This window comes from Narcine bancroftii, chromosome 3, assembly GCF_036971445.1.
Source record: "Narcine bancroftii isolate sNarBan1 chromosome 3, sNarBan1.hap1, whole genome shotgun sequence".
In the NCBI taxonomy this organism is placed as follows: Eukaryota; Metazoa; Chordata; class Chondrichthyes; order Torpediniformes; family Narcinidae; genus Narcine; species Narcine bancroftii.
Window position 1 is genome coordinate 46,236,663 of NC_091471.1, and position 25,111 is coordinate 46,261,773.

The 25,111-nt window shown below is 40.7% G+C and overlaps 1 protein-coding gene across 4 annotated transcripts in view; it reads left to right on the forward strand.

The window, feature by feature from the left end:
• The window catches only part of LOC138757131 (WD repeat-containing protein 7), a 686,960-nt gene that overhangs the window by 465,034 nt on the left and 196,815 nt on the right, over positions 1-25,111 (forward strand). For 3 of the 4 annotated variants that reach the window (XM_069923947.1, XM_069923949.1, XM_069923950.1), the window contains one exon: positions 10,392-10,578. The exons of the other annotated variant lie outside the window; for it this stretch is intronic. In XM_069923947.1, coding sequence (XP_069780048.1) covers positions 10,392-10,578 — 187 coding nt within the window. The remainder of the gene's footprint in view (positions 1-10,391; positions 10,579-25,111) is intronic. 4 annotated transcript variants of the gene reach the window in all.

Below are 25,111 nucleotides of genomic sequence, written 5' to 3' on the forward strand. Positions count from 1 at the left end.
CAAGGTTTTGTAAGTGTTCACTGTCATTTCAGCCCGTGATGATGATGTCATCTAGGTAACATCCAACGGAGAGTCTATGCAATTTGTCCGTTGTTGGTTGAAAAATCCCAGGTGTTGCTGATATTCCGTGAGGCCCGTGTGTATAATAGGTGAACAGTCCCAGACGGGAATTGATTGTCACATATTCTCTCAATTTTTTTTTTGTCCAATTCTATCTGTTGATATGCTTGTGACAAATCTAGTTTTGTGAATTTTTGCTCTCCGTTTAGTGCTTGGAACAATTCTTCTGCCTTGGGCAATGGGTGTTCGGGTATTTTGAGCGATGGATTAATGGTGATTTTGTAATCGCCGCAAATGCAAATTTCACTGTTTGCTTTACGTACGGGTACGATGGGCGCTGCCCAATCGCTGTATTGTATTGGTTCTAATATGCCTTCGTGTTTTAGTCTGTTTAATTCAGCCTGTTTTTCCTTTCATAGCAAATGGGACTGTACTAGCTTTGAAGAATTTTGGTTCTGCATTATCTTTTAATTGCAGTTTGGCTTGAACACCTTTCATTTTCCCCAATTCTTGTTGGAAAACTACTGTGTGGTTGTTGAGGATTTGGTCGAGTTCTGGCTGGGAGGTGTCCATGTAGTTTACATTTAGTATTGAACCAATTTCCAGTCAGTGTAGGCGAATGTGTTATAGCCAGTTTCTTCCGAAGAGTGCTGGTCCCTGGGTATCTACGATGTGGAGAGAGAGTGTTTTTGGTTGCTGTTGTTTGTATTGTACTTGGTCCGTACTTTTTCCAAACACTTTGATTCTGTCTCCTGTAACAGATCTTGAGTTATTTCAGTTGTTTTTACTTGGAGGCACGGTAGCAAGCATTCCTTTACATGTAATAGCATTAGGGACACCTTTGCCCCTATGTCTAACTCCATCTTCAGGGGGTGTCCATTTATTTTTAGCTGTATAAAGATTGCTGTCTTTCCTTCATTTATTCCTCAGATCTGTAATATCTCAGGAACTGAAATTTCAGGAGCTTGAAGGTCTGCCTTTGGGCTATAATCATCATCGCTGCTAGGTTGCCTCTCTCTCTGCAATTGTTTTGACTTTAGCTGCCTGTTTATTTGCAGGCCACCTGCGCTTTAGAAGTGGACATTTAGCTTTGATATGTCCTTCTGTTTTGTAATGCTCGCATTTCGAATTTTTGAAGAAACAGTTTTCTGGTTGGTAGTTGTATTTCCCACAATGAAAACATTGTTGGCAGGAAGACCCCCCCCCCCCCCCCCCACCCACCCCAACCTGTAAGTCTGGTTGTCCCACATCCAAGTTTTTATCTCCCATTTCAGAGCTGCATGCAGTTCTGTATGCAATCTGTAATTTAATGTCTTGATCCATTCCTAATAATTTTTGCCTTGGTTGGAGATTTGCCAACCCCATCACTAATCTGTCTCACAGTGCCTGATTTAGAAACCGCTCAAAATGACAGCGCTCTGCCAGTTTGCGTAACGATGCCAGGTATTCACTTACTGTTTCTGCTGGTCCTTGTCTCCTTTCATAGAATCATTGCCTTTCTGCCATCACTGGTGGTTTGTGGCTTAAATGGTTCCTTAGAGCTGTGCATAATTCGTTGAATATCTTCATCTCTGGATTCTCCGGGGACAGCAAGATCTAAAGGAGTTTGAATGTTTTTTCTGCCCATTATAGTGAGGATGAGGGCACATTTGTGGTTTACTGAACCTTCCACAATATTGTGGGCTACACAGTAGTAGTTAAACTGTTCCAAGTAGTTATCCCAACTTTCTTCTACTTCGTTGAATTCCCCGAACTTCCCCTCTGTGCCATCTTGGCGGGCTTTCACCTTGATCTTTTGGTGGAAATTTGTTGGTGTTGTTAGGTAGTCATTTTCTACCTTTCTTCTGTTGTTTTCTTTCTCAGGGTTGGTGCTTGGAATATGTGTAGGGCTTGTTTCATTCCTCATTGCCACTAATGTGTATGCACTCATACAATTAAGACTCAGAGACATGATGCTTTCTCATCCTTCTATTAGACTGACCTGGCTTCTGACACACAGGGTGCTCTATATATATATATATATATATATATATGTATAGAAGGGTGACATCATGTAGTGGATGTCATGATGTCCAGCAGAAGGTGGGCTTATACCCAACACTTCCAACTGAATATCTGCCAGCATTTCCTGTTTTTAAAATACGACATGGTTATCTAGAGGACAATATAAAGACGTACCCTGTTCACGAAAAACATGACAAATTCAATCCAGCTAATTGTCATTCTATCAGTCTACTTTCATTCATCAGCAAAGTGGTGGAAAGTGCCATCAACATTATGAACATGAGACCAATGATCTGCTCATAGTTGCTCAGTTTGGAATTTGCAGGACTACTTAGCTCCAGACTTAATTACAGACTTGATCCAACACAGTGCTCAAGGAAAACCTGATGTTAATAGATTTCAAATGGAAAACAGTTGAAGGATATATCACTGTTCCTTTTAATTGAACTGTGTCTAAACTCTGGAACCTATACCAAAAAATAATGTGGAAGTATCTTGACCATAAAGTCTGCAGCTATTCAAGGTGGTTCCCTACTACTTTCCACAGAGATAAGTAGCGCCCAGAAAAGTAACTCATTATGATCCCACATAATGTGCATTCAGCTTTTTTTTTAATAAGTTGCAATTCCTTGAAATGCCGAGCTTCTGGCAAACTCCCAATGGATTTGCAGTGCACAGCCACTGCTGACAAACCTATTGGAATTCTTTGAGGAGATGACAAGCAGACTGGATAAGTTAGTGGATGTTGTGTATTTGGATTTTCAGAAGGCATTTGGCAAGGTGCTGCATGTGAGGCTACTTAACAAGATAAGAGCCATGTTATGATAGGAAACATACTAGTGTGGGTAGAACATTGACTGATTGGCAGGAAACAATGTGCTATACAAGGATCATATTGTGATTGGCTGCCAGTTGCTCGTGTTTTTCTACAGGGGTCAGTGTTGGGGCCGTTCTTTTCATGTTGTATATTAATAATTTGGATTGTGGGAATAATGGCTTTGTAACTAAGTTTGCAATCATCACGAAGAGAGGTGGAGGAGCAGGTATCGTTGAGGAAACACGGAGGCTGAAGAAGGACTTTGACAGAATGGCAGAGAAGTGGCAAATTAAATATAATGTTGGAAAATGTCTGGTCATAAACTTTGGTAGGGAAAATATAAATGAGCAGACTATTTTTAAAATGGGGAAAAAAATTGAAAATGTGCCGATGTAAATGGACTTGGGTAGGATAGCCTGAAGATCAGTTTGTAGTTTGATTCGATTCGATGGTGAAGAAGCCAAATGCAATGCTGGCGGTCATTTAAAGAGGAATAGAATATACTGTAAGAGCAGGGATGTGATGTTGAGGCTCTAATAGGCACAAGTGAGACCTCATTTAAAGAGGAATAGAATATACTGTAAGAGCAGGGATGTGATGTTGAGGCTCTATAAGGCACAGGTGAGACCTCAGTTGGAGTATTGTGAGTAGTTTTGGGCTCTCATTTAAGAAAGGATGTGCTGATGTTGGAGGAGGTTCAAAGGAGGTTTACTGGGATGATTCCGGGAATGAAAGGGTTATCACATGAAGAGAGTTTGACATATCTTAGCCTGTATTCATTAGAATTTAGAAGAATTGAGGAGGGGGAGGGGGAATCTCATTGAAACATTATGAATGTTGAAAGGTGTGCTAGAGTAGATATAGAAAGTTTGTTTCCCATGGTAGGAGAGTCACAGACGAGAGGGCTCAAATTCAGGACTAAAGGGCATCAGCTTAGAACAGACTTGTTCAGGAGTTTCTTCTGTATAACTTGTTGCCAAAAGCAGGTGTGGAGGCCAAATCATTGGGTGTATTTAAGGCAGAGATTAATAGGTTCTTGATTAGCCAGGGCATCGACGGTTATGGCAAGAAAACCAGGCAGTGGGGCTGAATGCAAAAAATAATCAACTCATGATTGAATGGCAGGGCAGATTTGAAGGGCTGAATAGTCTATATCTGCTCCTATGTCATATGGTCTATTGTCTTATTTTTAGATTGAATACCCACACCCAGTTAATTTCTGGTCATGCCTTAATGCATTTGTTGTTTTGAAGGCTGATTGATTTCATTCCAAATAATATCATGTGTTTGTTTTTCATTTATGGAAGTTAATGGAGATGTGTTATTGGTTGCAGATAACTGATGAACTGTGATGGAAAAAAATAATTTTAATGTGATGTTTGAGTCTCTAATTATCCAGATTAATTTGCATCTTAATGCCACAAAGAACTAATTTGATGTCCTCTTTTTGCACACTGTTGTCTCATGTATTTCAAATGCTGGACACATGAATCTTAGGTACCCTGTCATAATTATTTAAAAGACAAATTTCTTGGTACTAGAAATATTGATGGTGTTTCCAAGACCTGTGGAATGATATTACATTTATTTATGAAGTAAACCTGGATGACTGTGTGCCTTTCCAATATTGAACCTTCCTTAAATCTATCCATTTTTGTTGATACATCACTGTCTTTTTTTCATTCTTATTTAATTAGGCTACTTGTCTACTTCAAGATGAATATCCTTGCTGTACAAATGTCCTTTCCATGCATGGAAAGAAAATTACTCAACCTAAATCTGGCTGGTTCCTTTCAAAACTGCCATTCACTAATTTTGTATGTGAGCTTTAGAATCTAATGACATACAAACAAATGTTCACACAAGCATTGTTTTGCAAATTATCATCATGACATTAGTTTGACATAAATGAAACTATTGCCTTTTTCATGCCTTTAGTTTGCAAAGCAGTAGTTAGTTTGTCCCGCTATATATAATTTATATTATGTGTCTAGATAATTATGTAGAATAGATTGATGTAAGGCCATAATTAACCATATTCTTGTCTGTTAGCAATGGCCAAAAGGTTTCAGACAAATACTAGAATAAGCTGCCAACATTCTCCTGAGACGACTCTCCTTCCTGAACTTTGAGCATGGCAGAAGAATAGCTGTGTTCGTGGGGTCTGTAGCTCATGACCTAAAGATGCTCTTTCTTTCTGTTTGGGTGACTGATACTTAGTCAATGATACCATGTGTCTAAATTTATGAGGATAGCAAACAGCATCTGGAGCCTTTGGCAACACTTTCAAATATTTTCAAGGAAAAAAAAATGTACTCCGTAATCTTGTAAGCTATTTTTTTCAGTCTGTGATTTGAGCGATGTCTTTGCTGGTGTAATATTTTACCAAAATATTTTGCATCCATTTTATTTTCAAATGTATTTGAAATTAATTAATCAAGTTTCATATATGTATGAATGATTTCATAATTAACTATGGTAAATGGAAATAGCATCTTGAAATGTGACATATATGACATTCTGTTTTCAAAAATAGTTTTCCACCCCTTGCCCAAACTGCAAGATACCAAGCCATAGAAAGCTATATCTTCTTTTATTTGCTTGAAACATTATTTACTGTTGTTATTTCAGATTCCAGGCATTTGTAGTTTCTTGGTCATCTTTATTTCCTTATTTTGTTCTTGCAACTAAAGTTATTTCATTCAAAAAAATGAAAGCATATTTCCAAGCCTCAGTGCAAAAACATGCAACTTATCTTGATAAAAATTAAAAATGCATAATATATTTCTTTAGAATGTTTACGTTGAGTGCAAATCCACTTCACAATACAAAGAGGGAAATATTACGTTGTCCTTTGACCTCACACCACACAGCAAGGAGGTTGAGTTTTGTGACCCTTTATGTTCCTAATCAACTCTCAGAGAAATCATGCAAAATTAAGGGATTAAAAAGAACAATTCGAGGGTAAAAGAGAATTCTGGGAAATTCATCTGAATTCTGCCAACAATTAATTAATACGAGCTCTATACTGATCATTTAACACATAATTTCACTTGAGAAAAATATAATTATATCAGCTCTGGAAATAATTTGCATTTGTATTTTGACATAATTTAATTCAAATAGACTGGCCAGACATCCCACTATGGGGAACATCCCACTAAGGGGAACATCCCACTATGGGGAACATCCCACTATAGTGTACATTCCACTATGGTGAACATCCCACTATGGTGTACATCCCACTATGGTGTACCTCCCACTATGGGGAACATCCGACTATGGGGTACATCCCACAAAGGTGTACATCCCACTATGGGGTACATCCCACAATGGTGTAAATCCCATTATGGGGTACCTCCCACTATGGTGTACCTCCCACTATGGGGTACCTCCCACTATGGGGGACATCCCACTATGGTGTACATCCCACTATGGGGAACATCCCACTATGGTGTACATCCCACTATGGTGTACCTCCCACTATGGTGTACCTCCCACTATGGGGGACATCCCACTATGGGGGACATCCCACTATGGTGTACATCCCACTATGGTGTACCTCCCACTATGAGGAACATCCCATTATGGGGAACATCTCATAATGGGGAATATCCACTATGGTGTACATCCCATTATGGTTTACCTCCTACTGTGGGGAACATCCCACTATGGGGAACATCCCACTATGGGGTACATCCCACTATGGTGTACATCCCACTATGGGGTACCTCCCACTATGGGGTACCTCCCACTATGGGGTACATCCCACTATGGGGAACATCCCACTATGGGGAACATCCCACTATGGCGAACATCCCACTATGGTGTACATCCCACTATGGGGTACATACCACTATGGGGTACTTCCCACTATGGGGAACATCCACTATGGGGTACATCCCACTATGGGGAACATCCCACTATGGGGAACATCCCACTATGGCGAACATCCCACTATGGTGTACATCCCACTATGGGGTACATACCACTATGGGGTACTTCCCACTAAGGGGAACATCCCACTATGGGGAACATCCCACTATAGTGTACATTCCACTATGGTGAACATCCCACTATGGTGTACATCCCACTATGGTGTACCTCCCACTATGGGGAACATCCGACTATGGGGTACATCCCACAAAGGTGTACATCCCACTATGGGGTACATCCCACAATGGTGTAAATCCCATTATGGGGTACCTCCCACTATGGTGTACCTCCCACTATGGGGTACCTCCCACTATGGGGGACATCCCACTATGGTGTACATCCCACTATGGGGAACATCCCACTATGGTGTACATCCCACTATGGTGTACCTCCCACTATGGTGTACCTCCCACTATGGGGGACATCCCACTATGGGGGACATCCCACTATGGTGTACATCCCACTATGGTGTACCTCCCACTATGAGGAACATCCCATTATGGGGAACATCCCATAATGGGGAATATCCACTATGGTGTACATCCCATTATGGTTTACCTCCTACTGTGGGGAACATCCCACTATGGGGAACATCCCACTATGGGGAACATCCCACTATGGGGTACATCCCACTATGGTGTACATCCCACTATGGGGTACCTCCCACTATGGGGTACCTCCCACTATGGGGTACATCCCACTATGGGGAACATCCCACTATGGGGAACATCCCACTATGGCGAACATCCCACTATGGTGTACATCCCACTATGGGGTACATACCACTATGGGGTACTTCCCACTATGGGGAACATCCACTATGGGGTACATCCCACTATGGGGAACATCCCACTATGATGTACATCCCACTATGGGGTACATCCCACTATGGGGTACATCCCACTATGGGGAACATCCCACTATGGGGAACATCCCACTATGGGGTACATCCCACTATGGGGTACATCCCACTAAGGGGTACATCCCACTATGAGGAACATCTCACTATGGTGTACATCCCACTATGGGGAACATCCCACTATGGGGTACATCCCAAAATGGGGTACATACCACTATGGGGTACATCCCACTATGAGGAACATCCCACTATGGTGTACATCCCACTATGGTGTACATCCCACTATGGGGTACTTCCCACTATGGTGTACATCCCACTATGGGGTACATCCCACTATGGGGAACATCCCACTATGGTGTACATCCCACTATGGGGAACATCCCACTATGGTGTACATCCCACTTTGGGGTACATCCCACTATGGGGTACATCCCACTATGGGGAACATCCCACTATGGTGTACCTCCCATTATGGGGAACATCCCACTATGGGGTACATCCCACTTTGGGGAACATCCCACTATGGTGTACCTCCCACTATGGTGTACCTCCCACTATGGGGTACATCCCACTATGGGGAACATCCCACTATGGTGTACCTCCCACTATGGGGAACATCCCACTATGATGTACCTCCCACTATGGGGAACGTCCCACTATGGGCTACTTCCCACTATGGGGTACTTCCCACTATGGTGTACATCCCACTATGGGGTACATCCCACTATGGGGAACATCCCACTATGGTGTACATCCCACTATGGGGAACATCCCACTATGGTGTACATCCCACTTTGGGGTACATCCCACTATGGGGTACATCCCACTATGGGGAACATCCCACTATGGTGTACCTCCCACTATGGGGAACATCCCACTATGGGGTACATCCCACTTTGGGGAACATCCCACTATGGTGTAACTCCCACTATGGTGTACCTCCCACTATGGGGTACATCCCACTATGGGGAACATCCCACTATGGTGTACCTCCCACTATGGTGTACCTCCCACTATGGGGAACATCCCACTATGATGTACCTCCCACTATGGGGAACGTCCCACTATGGGCTACTTCCCACTATGGGGTACTTCCCACTATGGTGTACATCCCACTATGGGGTACATCCCACTATGGGGAACATCCCACTATGGTGTACATCCCACTATGGGGAACATCCCACTATGGTGTACATCCCACTGTGGGGAACATCCCACTATGGGGTAAATCCCACTATGAAATCCCTTAAAAAGCCTTAAAAAACATTGGCGACTTATGACATCAATGAAAATAGACTTCATATCTCCCACTCGCTAAGGAGGCCAAAAATGGGTAAAGCCTAACCAAAGATTACAAAGCCTGCATGGATTTCCAGATTCAGATTTCAGAGTTATTGTCAGAGTACATACATCACATCACATACAACCCTGAGATTCTTTTCCTATGGGCGTGGCAGAATTACCACTAATTGGTAGTGCAAAAAAAACTATTCACAACACACCCATGTAAACAATAAACAGATAATGAATCTAAACAAACTGACTGTACAATACAGAGAGAATTTTTAAAAATCAATAAAGTGCTAAAGTAAGAGTCCTTAACTGAGTTTGTTGTTGAGGAGTCTGATAATGGAGGGGTAGCACCTGCTTCTAAACCTGGTGGTGCAAATTTTGTGGCACCTATACCTCTTTCCTGATGGCAGCAGTAAGAACAGAGCATAAGCTGGGTGATGTAGATCCTTGATTGCTTTTGTTCTCTGACGGAGCATTCGCTGTTATTTTTCTCAATTGTGGGGAGGGTTTTGCCTGTGATATCCTGGGCTGAGTCCACTACCTTTTGGAGGGCTTTACGCTTAGGGTCATTGATGTCCCCATACCAAACTGTGGTGCAGCCGGTTAGCATATTTTCCACCAAACATCTGTAGAAGTTTGCCAGGGTTTCTGGTGTCATACCAAACCTCCACAAAATGCTGAGGAAATAGAGACACTGATTTACTTTCTTCACAATGCCATTAGTGTGTTGGGTCCAAGAAAGATCCTCCAAGATAGTGACTCCCAAGAACTTAAATTGGTTCACCCATTTCCACCTCTGATTCCCCCAATAATCACTGGTTTTCCCTTCCTGAATTCAACAGTCAGCTCCTGGATTTTGGTGACGTTGAGTGCAAGGTTGTTGTTATTCAGCCACGTTTTCAATCTCCCTCCTGTATGATGACTCAGAATAGTGGTGTTATTGGGGTGTAAAATAAAAATAAAATTACACACAGCCTGAGGTCCAACCCCTCTCAGTTCACAAACAATTTCATTCCAACAGCTATCAGGCTCTTGAACCTCTCCTGACTGCACTAACGCATAAACTGCTCTGGAAACATCAAATGATCTGTCTTCTCTACTGAAATGTCACTATTTTTCCTACACTAGTTACAACAATGAATATTTATCTATCCTTTTATATTTATTGTCTCTTTTACTGTCTCATGTCATACCATGGTAAATTAACATACTACAGCAAGTCAGAATTTCGGTACCACATTCACAGCAGAGCAACCTTGAAGTGGAATAAAGTATTTGCAGACTTTCTTAAATATCAATTCATCAATTAAACTTTAATCTAGGGTTTGGCTTGGTAACACTCAAGATACCCTGAAGGTATGGAATGTTATGCTGTTGCAGTAGTTTCCCACTCTATACACTGACTTCTGTTTTCCTTACCAGGCAAGGCGTTGACATTCCTGCTGCTACAGCCATCAAGCACTAAGCTTCCAGCACATAGTACAATTCGCAGAACTGCCATTGATTTGATTGGCCGTGGCTTTACCGTATGGGAGCCCTATATGGATGTGTCGGCTGTGTTGATGGGACTTCTCGAGCTCTGTACTGATGCTGAAAAACATCTTTCTAAGTAGGTAGAAAATTAAAAGAATGTAAGCCTGAATCAATTTGAAAAGTGTTGGGATGATTACAGTGGTTTTGTTCCATGCTTATCAAAAATAACTTCCCTCCTTCATTAATCAGCTATGTGTCTTGCCATCAGTGTACAAGGATACTCAATAGAAGCTGTATAGGATGAATGAGAAATCATTTGAGGGTGTCCACATTCTATTTCAGGCAACATGATGCACAACAAAGTTCAACAATTTGCAGAAAAATGTCTTAAGTGCTTCACAGAAATGTAGTAAGAGAAATTTGAAATTAATCCATAAATTAAAGTATTGAAGATAACCGAACACTTTTCTGTGAAACACCTTTAAATGGCTTTTATGGTGAGATATAAATACAAAATGTTGTTGTAAATAACAACATGTGGAGATTGCAAATGCCTGAAATGTGAATTTTCCGGTTAACTGGGACTCATTCTTACAATGCTTAACTAATGCACCTGCATTAAGAATATACCATTTAAAAGACAAAAGACAGTGTAAAATATCAAGTGATTTGAAAAAAAAGCAGTACTGTATTATTTAATTATGTAAAGTTCACTTTAATCAAGTATTTCCCATAACTTACAAAATGTAAATGTAAATTTGAACCCTGGCTGTTGGTGATGTAATATAGTTGCCCTAGCTGTGATGCTAACTTAACGCCATCAGAATTAACCCCCTTCCCAAAGTATCCAGATAAAGTCTTACTAATGCTAATTAAAATAAAGACTCTTACTAGGAAGGGATAGGGATATACTTTGGGAGTTTCGCCTCAGCGGTGAGCAGCATCGTCCTGGTGTCCCAATCAGACCCTCAGCACAACCCGACTCACTTCAATGCAAGTGTCTTGTTCAGGCATTCAGCAGAACCTGACTTACTTCCACCCAAATGTCCTGGTCAGGCCCTCGGTGCACCTTCCTTTAAATTCAAACCCCATTCGCCCGCGCTATACTAGCACTGCACTAGCCACTACACTAACTGTGTCATCATAATTAATTCCCCCTCCCCCAAGTTTACAAATCAAGCTTTGCTAATATACTTAATACACTAATAAAGAAAAAAAGACACTTACAAGGCAGGGATAGAGAGATACTTTGGGAGAGTCACTTCAGCGGCATTCAGCACCACCAGCTCTTCACCCTGGGTGAGATCATTTTATTTGAGCACAACATTATTGAAACTTTATTCAAACATCTGGTCTGGGTGGGGCATGGCTGGGGTGCACCATGTTGCTTTGGAGCACATTTACTTTACCAATTTTAAACTTTAATTCAAAACTTTATTTATTCATAATTTTTTTTAAATACATTGATTCACTTTATTTTTTTATTTTGCCATTTGTTGAGTTTGAGTTGATTGAATGCTAGATAAGGGGGATTTTTACTGTATCTCTATTTGTGTCCTTAGATCTATTACTGAACATGTTAAGAATTTTATTCACATTCTTCTTGTTTTGAATTGTGGCTGTGAACCGTATATTCATTCCTTTTCTTTCCTGAACTCCATATTATCTTTATCAAGCCTGATCATTTGGCATCTTTACATTTCTTTGGAATTCTTCTGCAGGTTTACACATTGTTTATGAAAGGAAAGATAAGAAAAGGATCCTAGTGCAATTTTCTAGGGAACATTATTGACAATATTCCACCAATATTAAGATAAATGTTACATTTGTTCAAGTGTTAGCATTGTACATTCTCTGCATAAGTATTGTCCATGATGTATTAGCGTAGTAATTCTGCTTCTGGGAATAAGCCCATGGCTCAGAATTTCATAACATTTACTGTATGCAATTGAGAATGAATTTCTACTCCCACATCTGAATTCAGTTTATGTAAAACTTAAATTAATATCATCTAACTATCAGAACAACCATTATGATATTTCCTTCTACACTTTGGTTTCATTTTTGTGAGAAGGTTTGGTTGTTTTGAAGGTTCCTCATATCACTGGAGTTAACTGCTGTTATTGACTGAAATAATTACATTAATGCCCACAGTTGTAATTACAAGGTCATCCTGGGTTAATGGAAGCAAATAGTGATGTTAATTAACCTAAGTCACAATGCCATATTTTGCAGTTCTTAAAAGTTGATCGTCACTGCTGTCAACAGCATATGGTGTTTCAAATGAGGTAACAATTTAGGGTAGAGAAAATTCATACTAATGGATAGATTTTGAACTGGTTTAAAATCTGATGGCAGTATTAAATGATAATTTTGTTATTATTGATATGTAGAAATATCTTTATAATGATGGTTATATCTTCATAATTTATGTATTGTTTTCCGTTATAAGGAGAAGAGTTATAAAGGTATATATCTGACAAAGCCCCCCAAGTTACCCTTTACTTCGTCTGGATACTGCGTTACCTGCTGAGTTTCTCCATCATGTTTGTGTATTGCACCTGATCCCAGCATCTGCAGACTTTCTTGTTTAACTTTTGAGGTACCATATTGTGCTCTCAGTACCCTGACCAATGAAAGCAAATGTGCCAGTCTCCTTTTTCACAAGTAAACCTGAGTTACCAGTTTAATGGATCTATGCACCTGTACCCCTAGCTTCTCTATTGTATCACAAAATCCAGGGTCTTACTGTAGCAAGTGGTGCAGTGAATAAAGCAGAACAGAAGTTATCTGTGAGCTGACCCAACAAAACTTTTTAATGGAATCTTTGTAGAAGTTTAACTCATTACTGTTGGCATGCTATCACAATCACCCATCCTCTGAAGTCACATGCCTCCCAGAGTTCTTTGTGCCCCCCCCCCCCTAACCATCAGGAATTCCTGCTCCTACAGGGGTCCACAACTACAGGCGCCGGTTCGATATTAGAGTGATGTGGTTTGCCACACTATCCTACTTTGACTTGCTACACTTCAAATAACTTCCCAATGATCTAGATTCTGTAATAAACTTGGATATTCTTTGTTACTTTCCAATTGTGATGTCATCTACAAATTAAATAGATTGTTATCCAAATTGTTCACATGGGTAACAAACAACAGTGTACCCAGTGCTCACCCCTGCAGCACCACACTATATTTTTTAAGAGATTACCAAGGGTATCAATTAGGATAGGGAGCTACCATACAGCATAAACAATTTCCACCTCAATGATCTAATCATTCTCCTTGGTCACCAAATTTGTGGGACACGTTTTCTTGGATATAAAGCCATGTTGACCAAATGCAGGTACATTCTGACCCTTAGAATTCCCTCCAGCAACTTTTCCACTCAGGCCCATAGGTTTCTCATTCCCTGGCTTGTTCTTGCTGCCCTTTTTAAATAATGTGCAACATTAGACACCCTCCAGTCTTCTGGCACTTCACCAGAGGCCAAAGATGATGTAAATATCTCTGCAAGAACCTCTACAATTTCTTCCCCATCTTTTCCGCAAGGTATAATTCACTTGATCAGACCCTGGAGATTTGTTGAAATATTGGACTGTTTAATTTGATTTAATTGTCCAATAGTTATCTTTAAACAATGGACCTCAAAAAGATGAATTCAAAACTGATTCAATAATAAATTGAACCATTTTTTTTATCAATAAGGTAATTTGTTAAGGGATTTGTCATTTGGAAACTGTGCATTAGCATATGTCTCAGTGTATTACAAACTGGCCTTTTTGTCAGGATATTAATATCATGGGTTTGTAATATCCCAATATGACATTATCACCCTGCTATTTGCAGAAGCTGAAGTGCAAATGTCACCCACGAGTAATCATTATCCAGTCAGCAACCTGAGAGAGGATGTGAGCTTTGAATTGCTGAGTGATTGCATCACTCAGTGCAGATATAGTACATAAATGATTCTGACTTGTTGTGACCCTTTCTAATATAGTTATATTGAGAGTGTAATCTTTCATTGTTTATTAGAAAGAGGCTAATGCAAGGCAACACAGCGGGCCTAGCACAGCTTGAGTTAGACATGAGATGTTCTTACTCATTGAAAATTAGATTTCATCCATACATTTTTTTTGCTCTCAGCCCAGCAGCAAGCTTGTTGGTAATTCATATTTCTATAATTTTCAATAGATAGCAACTATTTTGTTTCAAATTTAGTCCTTTTTTTAAGATGTTTTACCAATAACGCATACTTCAAGAACTTGCATTGTTATTTAGCAGTTTCTTATAGCTGTCCCTATTCCATCCTCCTTTGATTGCAGAAGTTGCTTAAATGGTTTTGTAGCAGTATATAATGCAATATTATGACAATAATAATTTTCAGTGCAATTGTTAAATCACAGAACAACAAGGAGTTCAAAATAGAGTTCATACCAATGTAGATTTTCTCATGAATGTTTATTTTATCCACTATTTAGGTGAATTGCTCTGAGCAGTTTAATGCCAACAAGCAATGTTAGGTTGATCCAAGAGAATAGCCTTATCTGATTTTGAAGTAATTTTGAAGTCATGTAATACTTCTATACATCTGTTCAAAATGAAAAACAGCATTAATATTGTCATGTGAAGTTGGTCAAGCTTGGGCTCAAAATACATCCAAGAACAAAAAAATCTTCCATTATCTTTGTAATTCAAAGTGGAGAAGAAGGTAAATTTTCCTGATAACAACAGTATCTCAGCAGGATTTTGTTTGAGAAGTGTGATAAAGCAATAATGAAAATTCAACTGCGAAACTGAACAGAGCATAATTAGATTTTTACAAATGATATTTTCCTGAATGTTGGTCATGGGCAGTTTCATTTCTTTCGAAGTAGCAAAGAGAATTGAACATTGCACAATAATTTGTAAACATCCTCTTCTGATCAGCTTGGTTAGTGTAACAGTTAGTGCAACATTATAACAACGCCAGCAACTCAAGTTTGAATGCAGCACGCTCTAGAAGGAGATTGTGCGTTCTCCTTCTGTCTGCAAGGGTTTTCTCGGGATGCTCCAGTTTCCTACCACTCTTTAAAAATGTACAGGGATTGTAGATTCATTGGTATATTTCTGGATCAAGGCCTTGTGGACCAAAAGTATCTTCTGATGGAAGAAAGAGAATTGATAAAGTTGCTGAAGATGGTTGCACCCAGGACGATCAGGAATTTGTGTAGTGGTGTGGCAGGGCTTAAAATGAGAGGCAGGCTTCTCAGGTGAAGTTATAAAACTTTCCTTCACGTGTACAGGAGCTTAATTCATCCATGAGGTTTGCGTTTCTGAGTCATCAAGGTTTCAAGGAATATGTTAGAAAGGTAGATAATTAAACTTGCAGAACAGTTCAGCCATGACCTAATTACATGATAGTATGGACTGAACAGCCTTCTCCTGTATTTGCAGAACCTAGTACTGACATCAGGCTCAATGGCGTATAATTTCCTGGGTTACTTTTGGAGCCTTTTTTAAACAATGGCCCAATGTGAGCTAACCTCCAATCCTCTGGCACCATATCTGAGGCTAAGGGTATTTTCAATATTTCTGCCAGAGTCCCTGCAATCTCTGCACTAGCCTACGTCAAGGTCTGAGGGAATATCTTGTCAGGCCCTGGGCATTTTTCCACCCTTATTTGCTTAAAGAGAGCAAGCACTTCCTCCTCTTTAATCTGTATAGGTTCCATGACCTCACTGCTTCTTTTCCTTTCTTCCCACAACTCTGTAGTCTTTTCTTGAGTGAATACTGATAAAAAAAAAACATTTAAGATCACCCCCAGCTCTTTTGGCTCCACACAAAGCTGACCACTCTGATCTTCCAGGCCACCAACTTTATCCCTTAATATACCTGTAGAAAACCTTAAGATTTTCCTTCACGTTGTCTACCAAAGCAACCTCATGAGTTCTTTTTTCCCTTCCTGATTTCTCTCTTGAGGTTTTTCTTGCATTTTTCATACTCCTCAAGTACCTTATTTGCTCCATGTTTCCTATAACTGCTATACACCTCTCTCTTCTTCTGAACCAATATCCCTTGAAAACCAAAGTTCTAACTTTGCCTTTGATCGTGACAGGAACACACGAACTCTGTACTCTCAAAATTTCTCCTTTGAAGGTCCTTGCAATCCTTGCTGGAAAACAACATCCCAATCCACACATCCTTTCTCATTTCCTTAAAGTTGGCCTTTCTCAATTTAGAATCTGGCGCGAGGCCCAGATCTATCCTTCTCCATAATTAACTTGAAATTAATGGCATAATGATCACTGGATCCAAAATATTACCCTACACATACTTCTGTCACTGTCCTATCTTATTCCCCAAAAGGAGATCCAGTATTGCACTCTCTCTAATTGGTACCTCTATATATTGATTTAGAAATCTTTCCTGAACACAACTGACAAACTCCAAGCCTTACAACCATTTTACAGTGTTGTGGAAAGTTAAAATCTCCTACTATATCAACTTTCTGTTTCCTGCAGCTCTCTGTTATCTCTCTACAGATTCGCCTCTCCAATTCTCGCTGATTATTTGGAGGTCTATAATACAATCCCATGAGTGTGGTCATATCTTTTCTGTTCCTCAGCTCCACCATATAGCCTCAGTATAGATCAGCCCTCTGGTCTGTCCTATTTGACCACAGCTGTGATATTTTCCAGGACCTGCTAGAAACATTCAGTATATTACATGGTATTCACGAAGCAAATAAAGTTTTAGCATCAGCATCATTCATCACAAGTTCTAACGAAAGGCCATTGGCACAATTCCCTTCACTCTCCATTGATACTGACTAACCTGCTGAGTATTTCCAACACTGTCTGCAGTGAACCTGGATTAATGCTTCTTTTCGATCACCCCAAGGCAGTCTCTCAAATACAATTACAATGAACATCCTTCTTGCATGTGAGTGTTCCCTTTTCCACTAACACTGCCAACTATCTTGTGGTTTCCTTGAGAGAGATTGCTTACATTTGCAATGGCATCAATTTAAAAAGGAGGCTTGGATCTATATATGCTACAAACTGGTTTAAGTCAATAAACAGTGGAGACTTCAGTTCCAGCAGTCCGGGCTGGATTGAAACTTAGATCCAATAGATGACAATCCTATTGCAAATATCATTGATTTCTTTCATAAGGCAATTTATTTTGAAGTTGACAGTATACCATATTTACTTATTTTATGGTCTGGCATTGCTATAAATTATCACAAACCAGTGCTCTCTCTCGAACTGTAAAACTTACTGCATTAGTTATATCATTCCTGCAAACATTGAAAATGCCTTCTGCAAATACAGGAGAAGGCTGTTCAGTCCATACTATCATGTAATTAGGTCATGGCTGAACTGTTCTGCAAGTTTAATTATCTACCTTTCTACCATATTCCTTGAAACTTGATGACTCAGAAACACAAACCTCATGGATGAATTAAGTTCCTGTACACGTGAAGGAAAGTTTTATAACTTCACCTGAGAAGCCTGCCTCTCATTTTAAGCCCTTCAACACCACTACAAAAATTCCTTGAAGGTGTTCTAAGAGATCGGATATACAATTATTTGGATAGCCAGGGACTAATTAGGGATGATCAATATGGCTTTGTGCATGGTAGATTCTGTTTAACCCATCTTATAAAGGTTTTCAAGAAGGTTACTAGAAAAGTTGGCAAAGGAAAGGTTGTGGATGTTTACATGGATTTTAGTAAGGCCTTTGGCAATGCTCCGCATTTGAGGTTAGTTAGGAAGGTTCAAACGCTGGGTATTCATGGTGAAGTAGTGAACTGGATTCAACAATGGCTGGACGGGAGAACCAAGAGAGTAGTGGTGGATAATTGCTTCTCAGATTGGAGGCCTGTGACTAGTGGTGTGCCTTGGGGATCAGTACTGGGACCATTATTCTTTGTCATTTATATCTGTGATCAAGATGATAATGTGCTAAATTGGATCAGCAAGTTTTCAGATGACACCAAGATTGGAGGTGTTGTGGACACCAAAGAATGTTTTCAAAGCTTGTAGAGGGAACTGAAAATTGGCAGATGGAATTTAATGCAGGCAAGTATGAAGTGTTGCATTTTGGAAGGACAAACCAAGAAAGGACATACACAGTAAATGGTAGGGCACTGAGGAGCGTGGTAGACAGATAGATCTGGGAATACAGATACATAATTCCCTGAAAGGGGCATCACAGATGGATAGGGTTGTAAAGCGGGCCTTTGGGATATTGGCCTTTACTTACAGTAAAACTCCAATTACCCGAAATCGGATTCTCCAAAATCCTCAGTTATCCAATTTTTTTTTAAAAATTTTTAAAAAATGACCGGTTCTCAGGAAAAAAAACATTTATCCGAAATAGGCCTGGTCCAGACCATTTTGAATCATTGGAGTTGTACTGTATTGAGTTCAGGATGTGGGATGTTTTATTAAAGTTGTATAAAATATCGATGATCCCAAGTTTGGAGTATAGTTTGCAGTTTTGATCACCTAACTATAGGAAAGATATCAATAAGATAGAAAGAATCCAGAGAAAATTTACTAGGATGTTGCCTGGACTTCAGGAGCTAAGTTACAAGGAAAGGTTAAACAGGTTAGGTCTTTGTTTCCTAGAGCGTAGAAGATTGAGGGGAGATTTGATAGAGGTATTTAAAATTATGAGGGGGATAGACAGAGTAAATGTAGAGAGGCTTTTTCCACTAAAGGTAGGTGGGTTAAGGGTGAAAGGGGAAAGGTTTAGGGGGAACTTCACACAGAGAATTGGTGGAACAAGCTTCCAGCTGAAGTGGTGAATGCAGGCTCAATTTTAATATTTAAGAAGAATTTGGACAGGTACATGGATGGGAGAGGCGTGAAAGGCAATGGGCTGTGAGCAGGTCAGTGGGACTGGGAAATGAAATGGTTCAGCACAGATTAGAGGGGCTGAGGAGGTCTGTTTCTCAGTGTAATTTGGTCCTGTTAATATTATTGTTTTATGTACTAACCTGGCATTGAGGAAAAAGAACATGAGACCAAAATGGAAGTGTTCCTTCATGTCTATTCATCTTCATTCTCTTCAACTGATAATATTTTCTTCAAAAGACACTTCTGCCATGTATAAATTAAGTGTGTATAATTTATAACGAGTGTCTGAAAAAAGCATTGTAAAGCTAGAATTTACCTTTTCTTTTAAACTTTTAAGCATCTGACTTTCTCTGCTGTAAATGAGCAAACCCGGTCCAGCACGTGGAACAGATAGCAACAGTCTTATAATTCATACCTTGCAATCATTAGTTTTCATTTTCAGTGTGATGAGGGTTGGAAGTATACTTTCTTTCTTATATTATTGGGATTCATTGAAGGGCCCCAATCTTTGTTAGAAAGGCACAGATCTTTTAATAAACCTCTGACATGTTGTATTTCAGAGGCGAATGCAAATTTGCTTTCCCCTTGTGTGAAAAGGGGTCAAGGAAGGCTCAAAAACTATTCTTCAGATTTCCGATTTCAGATTTATTGTCAGAGTACATACATGACATTACATACAACCCTGAGATTATTTTTCCTGTGGCCAAGGCAGAATGACCACTTATTGATCGTGCAAAAAAACTGTACTCAACGTACCCATGTAAACAAACAAAGAACTGTAAACAGATAACAATGTAAACAAACTGTGCAATGCAGGGAGAATTTTTTAAAAATCAATAAAGTGCACAAGTAAGAGTGCTTAAATGAGTCCCTGATTGAGTTTGTTGTTGAGGAGTCTGAGGGTGGAGCAGTAACAGCTGTTCCTGAACCTGGTGATGTGAGTCTGGTGCCACCTATTTCTTTCTTTGGCTTGGCTTTGCGGACGAAGATTTATGAAGGGGTATGTCCACATCTGCTGCAGGCTCGTTGGTGACTGACAAGTCCGATGCGGGAGAGGCAGGCATGGTTGCAGCGGTTGCAGGGGAAAATTGGTTGGTTGGGGTTGGGTGTTGGGTTTTTCCTCCTTTGTCTTTTGTCAGTGAGGTGGGCTCTGCGGTCTTCTTCCAAGGAGGTTGCAGCCCGCCGAACTGTGAGGCGCCAAGATGCATGGTTGGAGGCGATATCAGCCCACTGTCGTGGGTCAATGTGGCAGGCACCAAGAGATTTCTTTAAGCAGTCCTTGTACCTCTTCCTTGGTGCACCTCTGTCTCGGTGGCCAGTGGAGAGCTCGCCATAGAACACGATCTTGAGAAGGCGATGGTCCTCCATTCTGGAGACGTGACCCACCCAGCGCAGTTGGGTCTTCAGCAGCGTGGATTCGATGCTTGCGGACTCTGCCAGCTCGAGTACTTCGATGTTGGTGATGAAGTCATTCCAATGAATGTTGAGGATGGAGCGGAGACAGCGCTGATGGAAGCATTCTAGGAGCTGTAGGTGATGCCGGTAGAGGACCCATGATTCGGAGCCGAACAGGAGCGTGGGTATGACAACGGCTCTGTACACGCTGATCTTTGTGTGTTTCTTCAGGTGGTTTTTTTTCCAGAATCTTTTGTGTAGTCTTCCAAAGGCGCTATTTGCCTTGGCGAGTCTGTTGTCTATCTCTTTGTCGATCCTTGCAGCAGATGAAATGGTGCAGCCGAGGTAGGTAAACTGGTTGACTGTTTTGAGTTCAGTGTGCCCGATGGAGATGTGGGGGGGCTGGTGGTCATGGTGGGGAACTGGCTGATGGAGGACCTCAGTTTTCTTCAGGCTGACTTCCAGGCCAAACATTTTGGCAGTTTCCGCAAAACAGGACGTCAAGCGCTGGAGAGCTGGCTCTGAATGGGCAACTAAAGCGGCATCGTCTGCAAAGAGTAGTTCACGGACAAGTTGCTCTTGTGTCTTGGCGTGTGCTTGCAGGCGCCTCAGATTGAAGAGACTGCCATCCGTGCGGTACCGGTTGTTGAGGTCTTTATGGCTTGTTTCAGCATCATGCTGAAGAAGGTTGGTGCGAGGACGCAGCCTTGCTTCATGCCATTGTCAATGGAGAAGGGTTCGGAGAGCTCATTGCTGTATCTGATCCGACCTTGTTGGTTTTCGTGCAGTTGGATAACCATGTTGAGGAACTTGGGGGGGGCATCCGAGGTGCTCTAGTATTTGGCAAAGCCCTTTCCTGCTCACGGTGTCAAAGGCTTTGGTGAGGTCAACAAAGATGACCTATACCTATTTCCTGATTCCAGTAGTGAGAACGGAGGGTGTGCTTGTGGTGTGGATCCTTGATGATTGCTGATGCTCTCCAACAACAGCGTTCACTGTAGATGTTCTTGATGGTGGGGCAGGTGTTGCCTGTGATGTCCTGGGCTGTGTCCACTACCTTATGGAGGGCTTTACGCTCATGGGCATTGGTGCCCCCATACCAGGCAGTGATGAAGCCATCAGCACACTTTCCACCACACATCTGTGGAAATTTGCCAGGGTTTCTAGTGACTTACCAAACTTTGGCAAACTCCTGTGAAAGTAGAGGTGCTGACGTGCTTTCTTCACAATACTATTAGTGTGTTGGGTCCAGAAAAGATCCTCTGAGATAGTGACTCCCAAGAAGCTAAATTTTCTTCCCCCTGTCAATATCTGATTCCCAATGATCACTGGATTATTCATCTCTGGTTTTCCCTTCCTGAAGTCAACAATCAGATTCTTGGTTTTGGTGCCATTGAGGGCAAGATTGTTGTTGGTGCACCATTCAGCCAAGTTTTCAAACTCTCTCCTAAGTGCTGAACCTAATGGTGTGAGTCTTGTGGCACTTTTACCACTTACTTGATGCCCTTTCTTAATATAACCCGCCACTGTGATATCGTCAGAAAATTTGGAGATGCTGTTATTGTCATACCGAGCCACACAGTTATAGGTGTAAAGTGAGTGGAGTAGGGGCTAAGAATGCAGCCCTGTAGTGCTCTGGTACTGATGGAGATTGTGGAGGAGATGTTCTTACCAATCCTCACTTATTCTGGCCTGGAGGTGAGGAAATCCATGATCCAATTACACAGTGGGGTGTTGTGTTCCAGGTCTTGGATTTGCTGATCAATTTTGAGGGGATAATGGTGTTAAATGCCAAGCTGTTGTCAATAAAGAGCATCCTGTTGAATGCATCTTTGCTGTCCAGGTGTTCCAGGGCTTTGTGTAGAGCCAGTGAGGTGGCATCCACAGTAGACCTGTTGCTACAATAGGTGAACTGGATCATCAATATTTTAATGTAAATATTATTATCCACGAGTAAATGTTCCACTATCAAAATTAAAATTGTTTCTGTGCCAAAAGAAACTGTTGTTGAATATAGTTAAGTCATTTCTTGTTTCTTAAAATTAATATTTGAGTAATTCTCTTTAATTATTTCCATGGAGTGTAAACATTTCTTGTGCTCCAAAAGATGACAACCTTCGATATACATAGCACAAAAAAACAGAGATGTAATTGTTCATACCCATCTATGGTTTGAAAATGGCAACTATTCACTTAAAGATCAGTTTATTTGATTGCAATGTAATTGGAATATCTAATAGAAATTAAAAAATAAGCCACAGCAAAGTTTAAGAATTTGTCACAGGTAGTGTTTGAAATCAGATCATATCATTTACTAATTCTTGGAGTGTTTATGAAGTAGAATAGATAAAACCAAGTTCTCATCCACAATTTTTTTGAGTTAATGATTGTGTCTAATTGTTTGTTCATGTATTTATTAATGCTTGTGTGCAAGTGTCCCTCTGATTAACAGATCTTGAAAAACATCTTCATTCAAAATTTTTGGGACATTTCATTTATCTTGTCAGCAGCTGATTAAATTTTTACTCTATCAACTCATACCAATTCATTGATACTTGCGTGAAATCTTATCAGCAACTCTTAATTGAGAGTCATTCTTTGTCTTGGATTTTTCCTTTAGATTGACCCTTTCACAATTCATTGATATCCAAATACTATCATGTTAATGATAAATCTAAACCAAATATATTTCCTTTCTATTAGTTGATAGTGTAGTTAACATGAGTTGACCAGCAATTCCACCAATATAGAATCTTTCTTCATTATCTAGCCAACTACTTCAACTGAACACCAATTGCTACACTGACATCCATGGCCTTATGCTCTGCCAGGCTGAGGCTACTTGTAAATTGGATGAACAACACTTTATATTCCATCTCACCAGACTCCAACCAGACAGCATCAATCTCGAGTTCTCCAATTTCCATTAACCCCTCCCCCACTCTTTCTCCCTAATCCCTCTGAATCCCTTCCTCCAGCTCCCCCAGCCCCTTCCCTTTCTGCATTCAGAGAACTATGTTTCTCAGTCCTCTGCCCCCTCTACTTGTTGCCTCTCGTTTAAGAAATGTGGCCCAGATGATGTATAATTTTGCCAAAAACTAAGAATTTAGTAGATATTGATCCAGTCTCAATAATGCAGTAAAACTTCAGTAAAACACAAGTAAAACTAAAATCTATAGACACAGTGGTTGAAATAAAACACACACAAATCTGGAGAAACTCAGCAGGTCAAACAGTATTCTTTTTATAGCAATGGTTAAAAATACATAGCCAATGTTTCAGGCTTGAGCCCTTCATCAAGGTATGGAAAAACGTCGGCAGGCATCCGAGCAAAAGAGTAAGGGGGGGGGGGGGAAGATGTGTTTGCAAAGGTAGGAGGTGATAGGTGGAGAAGGGAGGCAGGGGATAGCAGCGAGCAAGGGGAGAAGGGATGGCTAGGTGAAGGGAGGGGGAAGGGAGGGAGGAGAACAGGAAAGTTGGGGGAGGAGGGAGGGGGAAGAGGAGAGCAGGTAAAGACCTCCTAGAGGCCAGCCATTTCAGTTCTATGTTACACTCCCATACTCACATATCTGTCCATGGCCTTATATTCTATCCCACCAAGATCCCTCGTAAATAGCAGGAACAACACCTGATTTTCCATCTGGGCACTCTGCAACCAAAATGCATTAACATTGACTTTTCTGGGGTCTGCTAACCTGCTCTCCTCTTCCCCCTCCCTCCTTCCCTCCCCCTTTCCAGTTCTCCTCCTTCCCTTCCCCCTCCTTTCACCTAGCCATCCCTCCTCCACTTGATCGCTGCTGTCTCCTCCCTCTCTTCACCACCCATCGCCATTGCGACCACACCTCCCCCCCCCTACTCATTTGCTCGGACGCCTGCCGACATTTTTCCATACCTTGATAAAGGACTCAAGCATGAAACATCAGTTATGTATTTTTTACCAATATAAAGAACACTGTTTGACGTGCCGAGTTTCTCCAGCTTTGTCAAGTATATGGCACCTATGGAGATTGGTAGATGCAGGATAAGTGTATTTTCCAGTTGCTTGAAACTTACTCGTACAATGCCTAATTAATACACTTGCATTAAGAATAAACTGTTTCAAAGACAAAAGACAAAAATAATATACTGTACTTAAACTGAATAAACTTCTCTTGAATGAATATATATATATAAGCTTTAAAGCATTTAACTTTATTTTCAGTCATATTCTTTGAAAACATTTAATCGTCCCTGCATCTGCAGGTTCCATACCCTCCATGGAGCTGTTCAAAAGATGAACAACAACATTATAGATAATTAACCCCTCTTCCCCCAAGTTAACAGATAAAGCCTCTGACCAGGGTGACTCTTACAAAGCAGAGATAAGGAAACACTTTAAAAAAGAGTCATCCCAATGGTGAGTGGCATCAACCAGCTCTTCATCCTG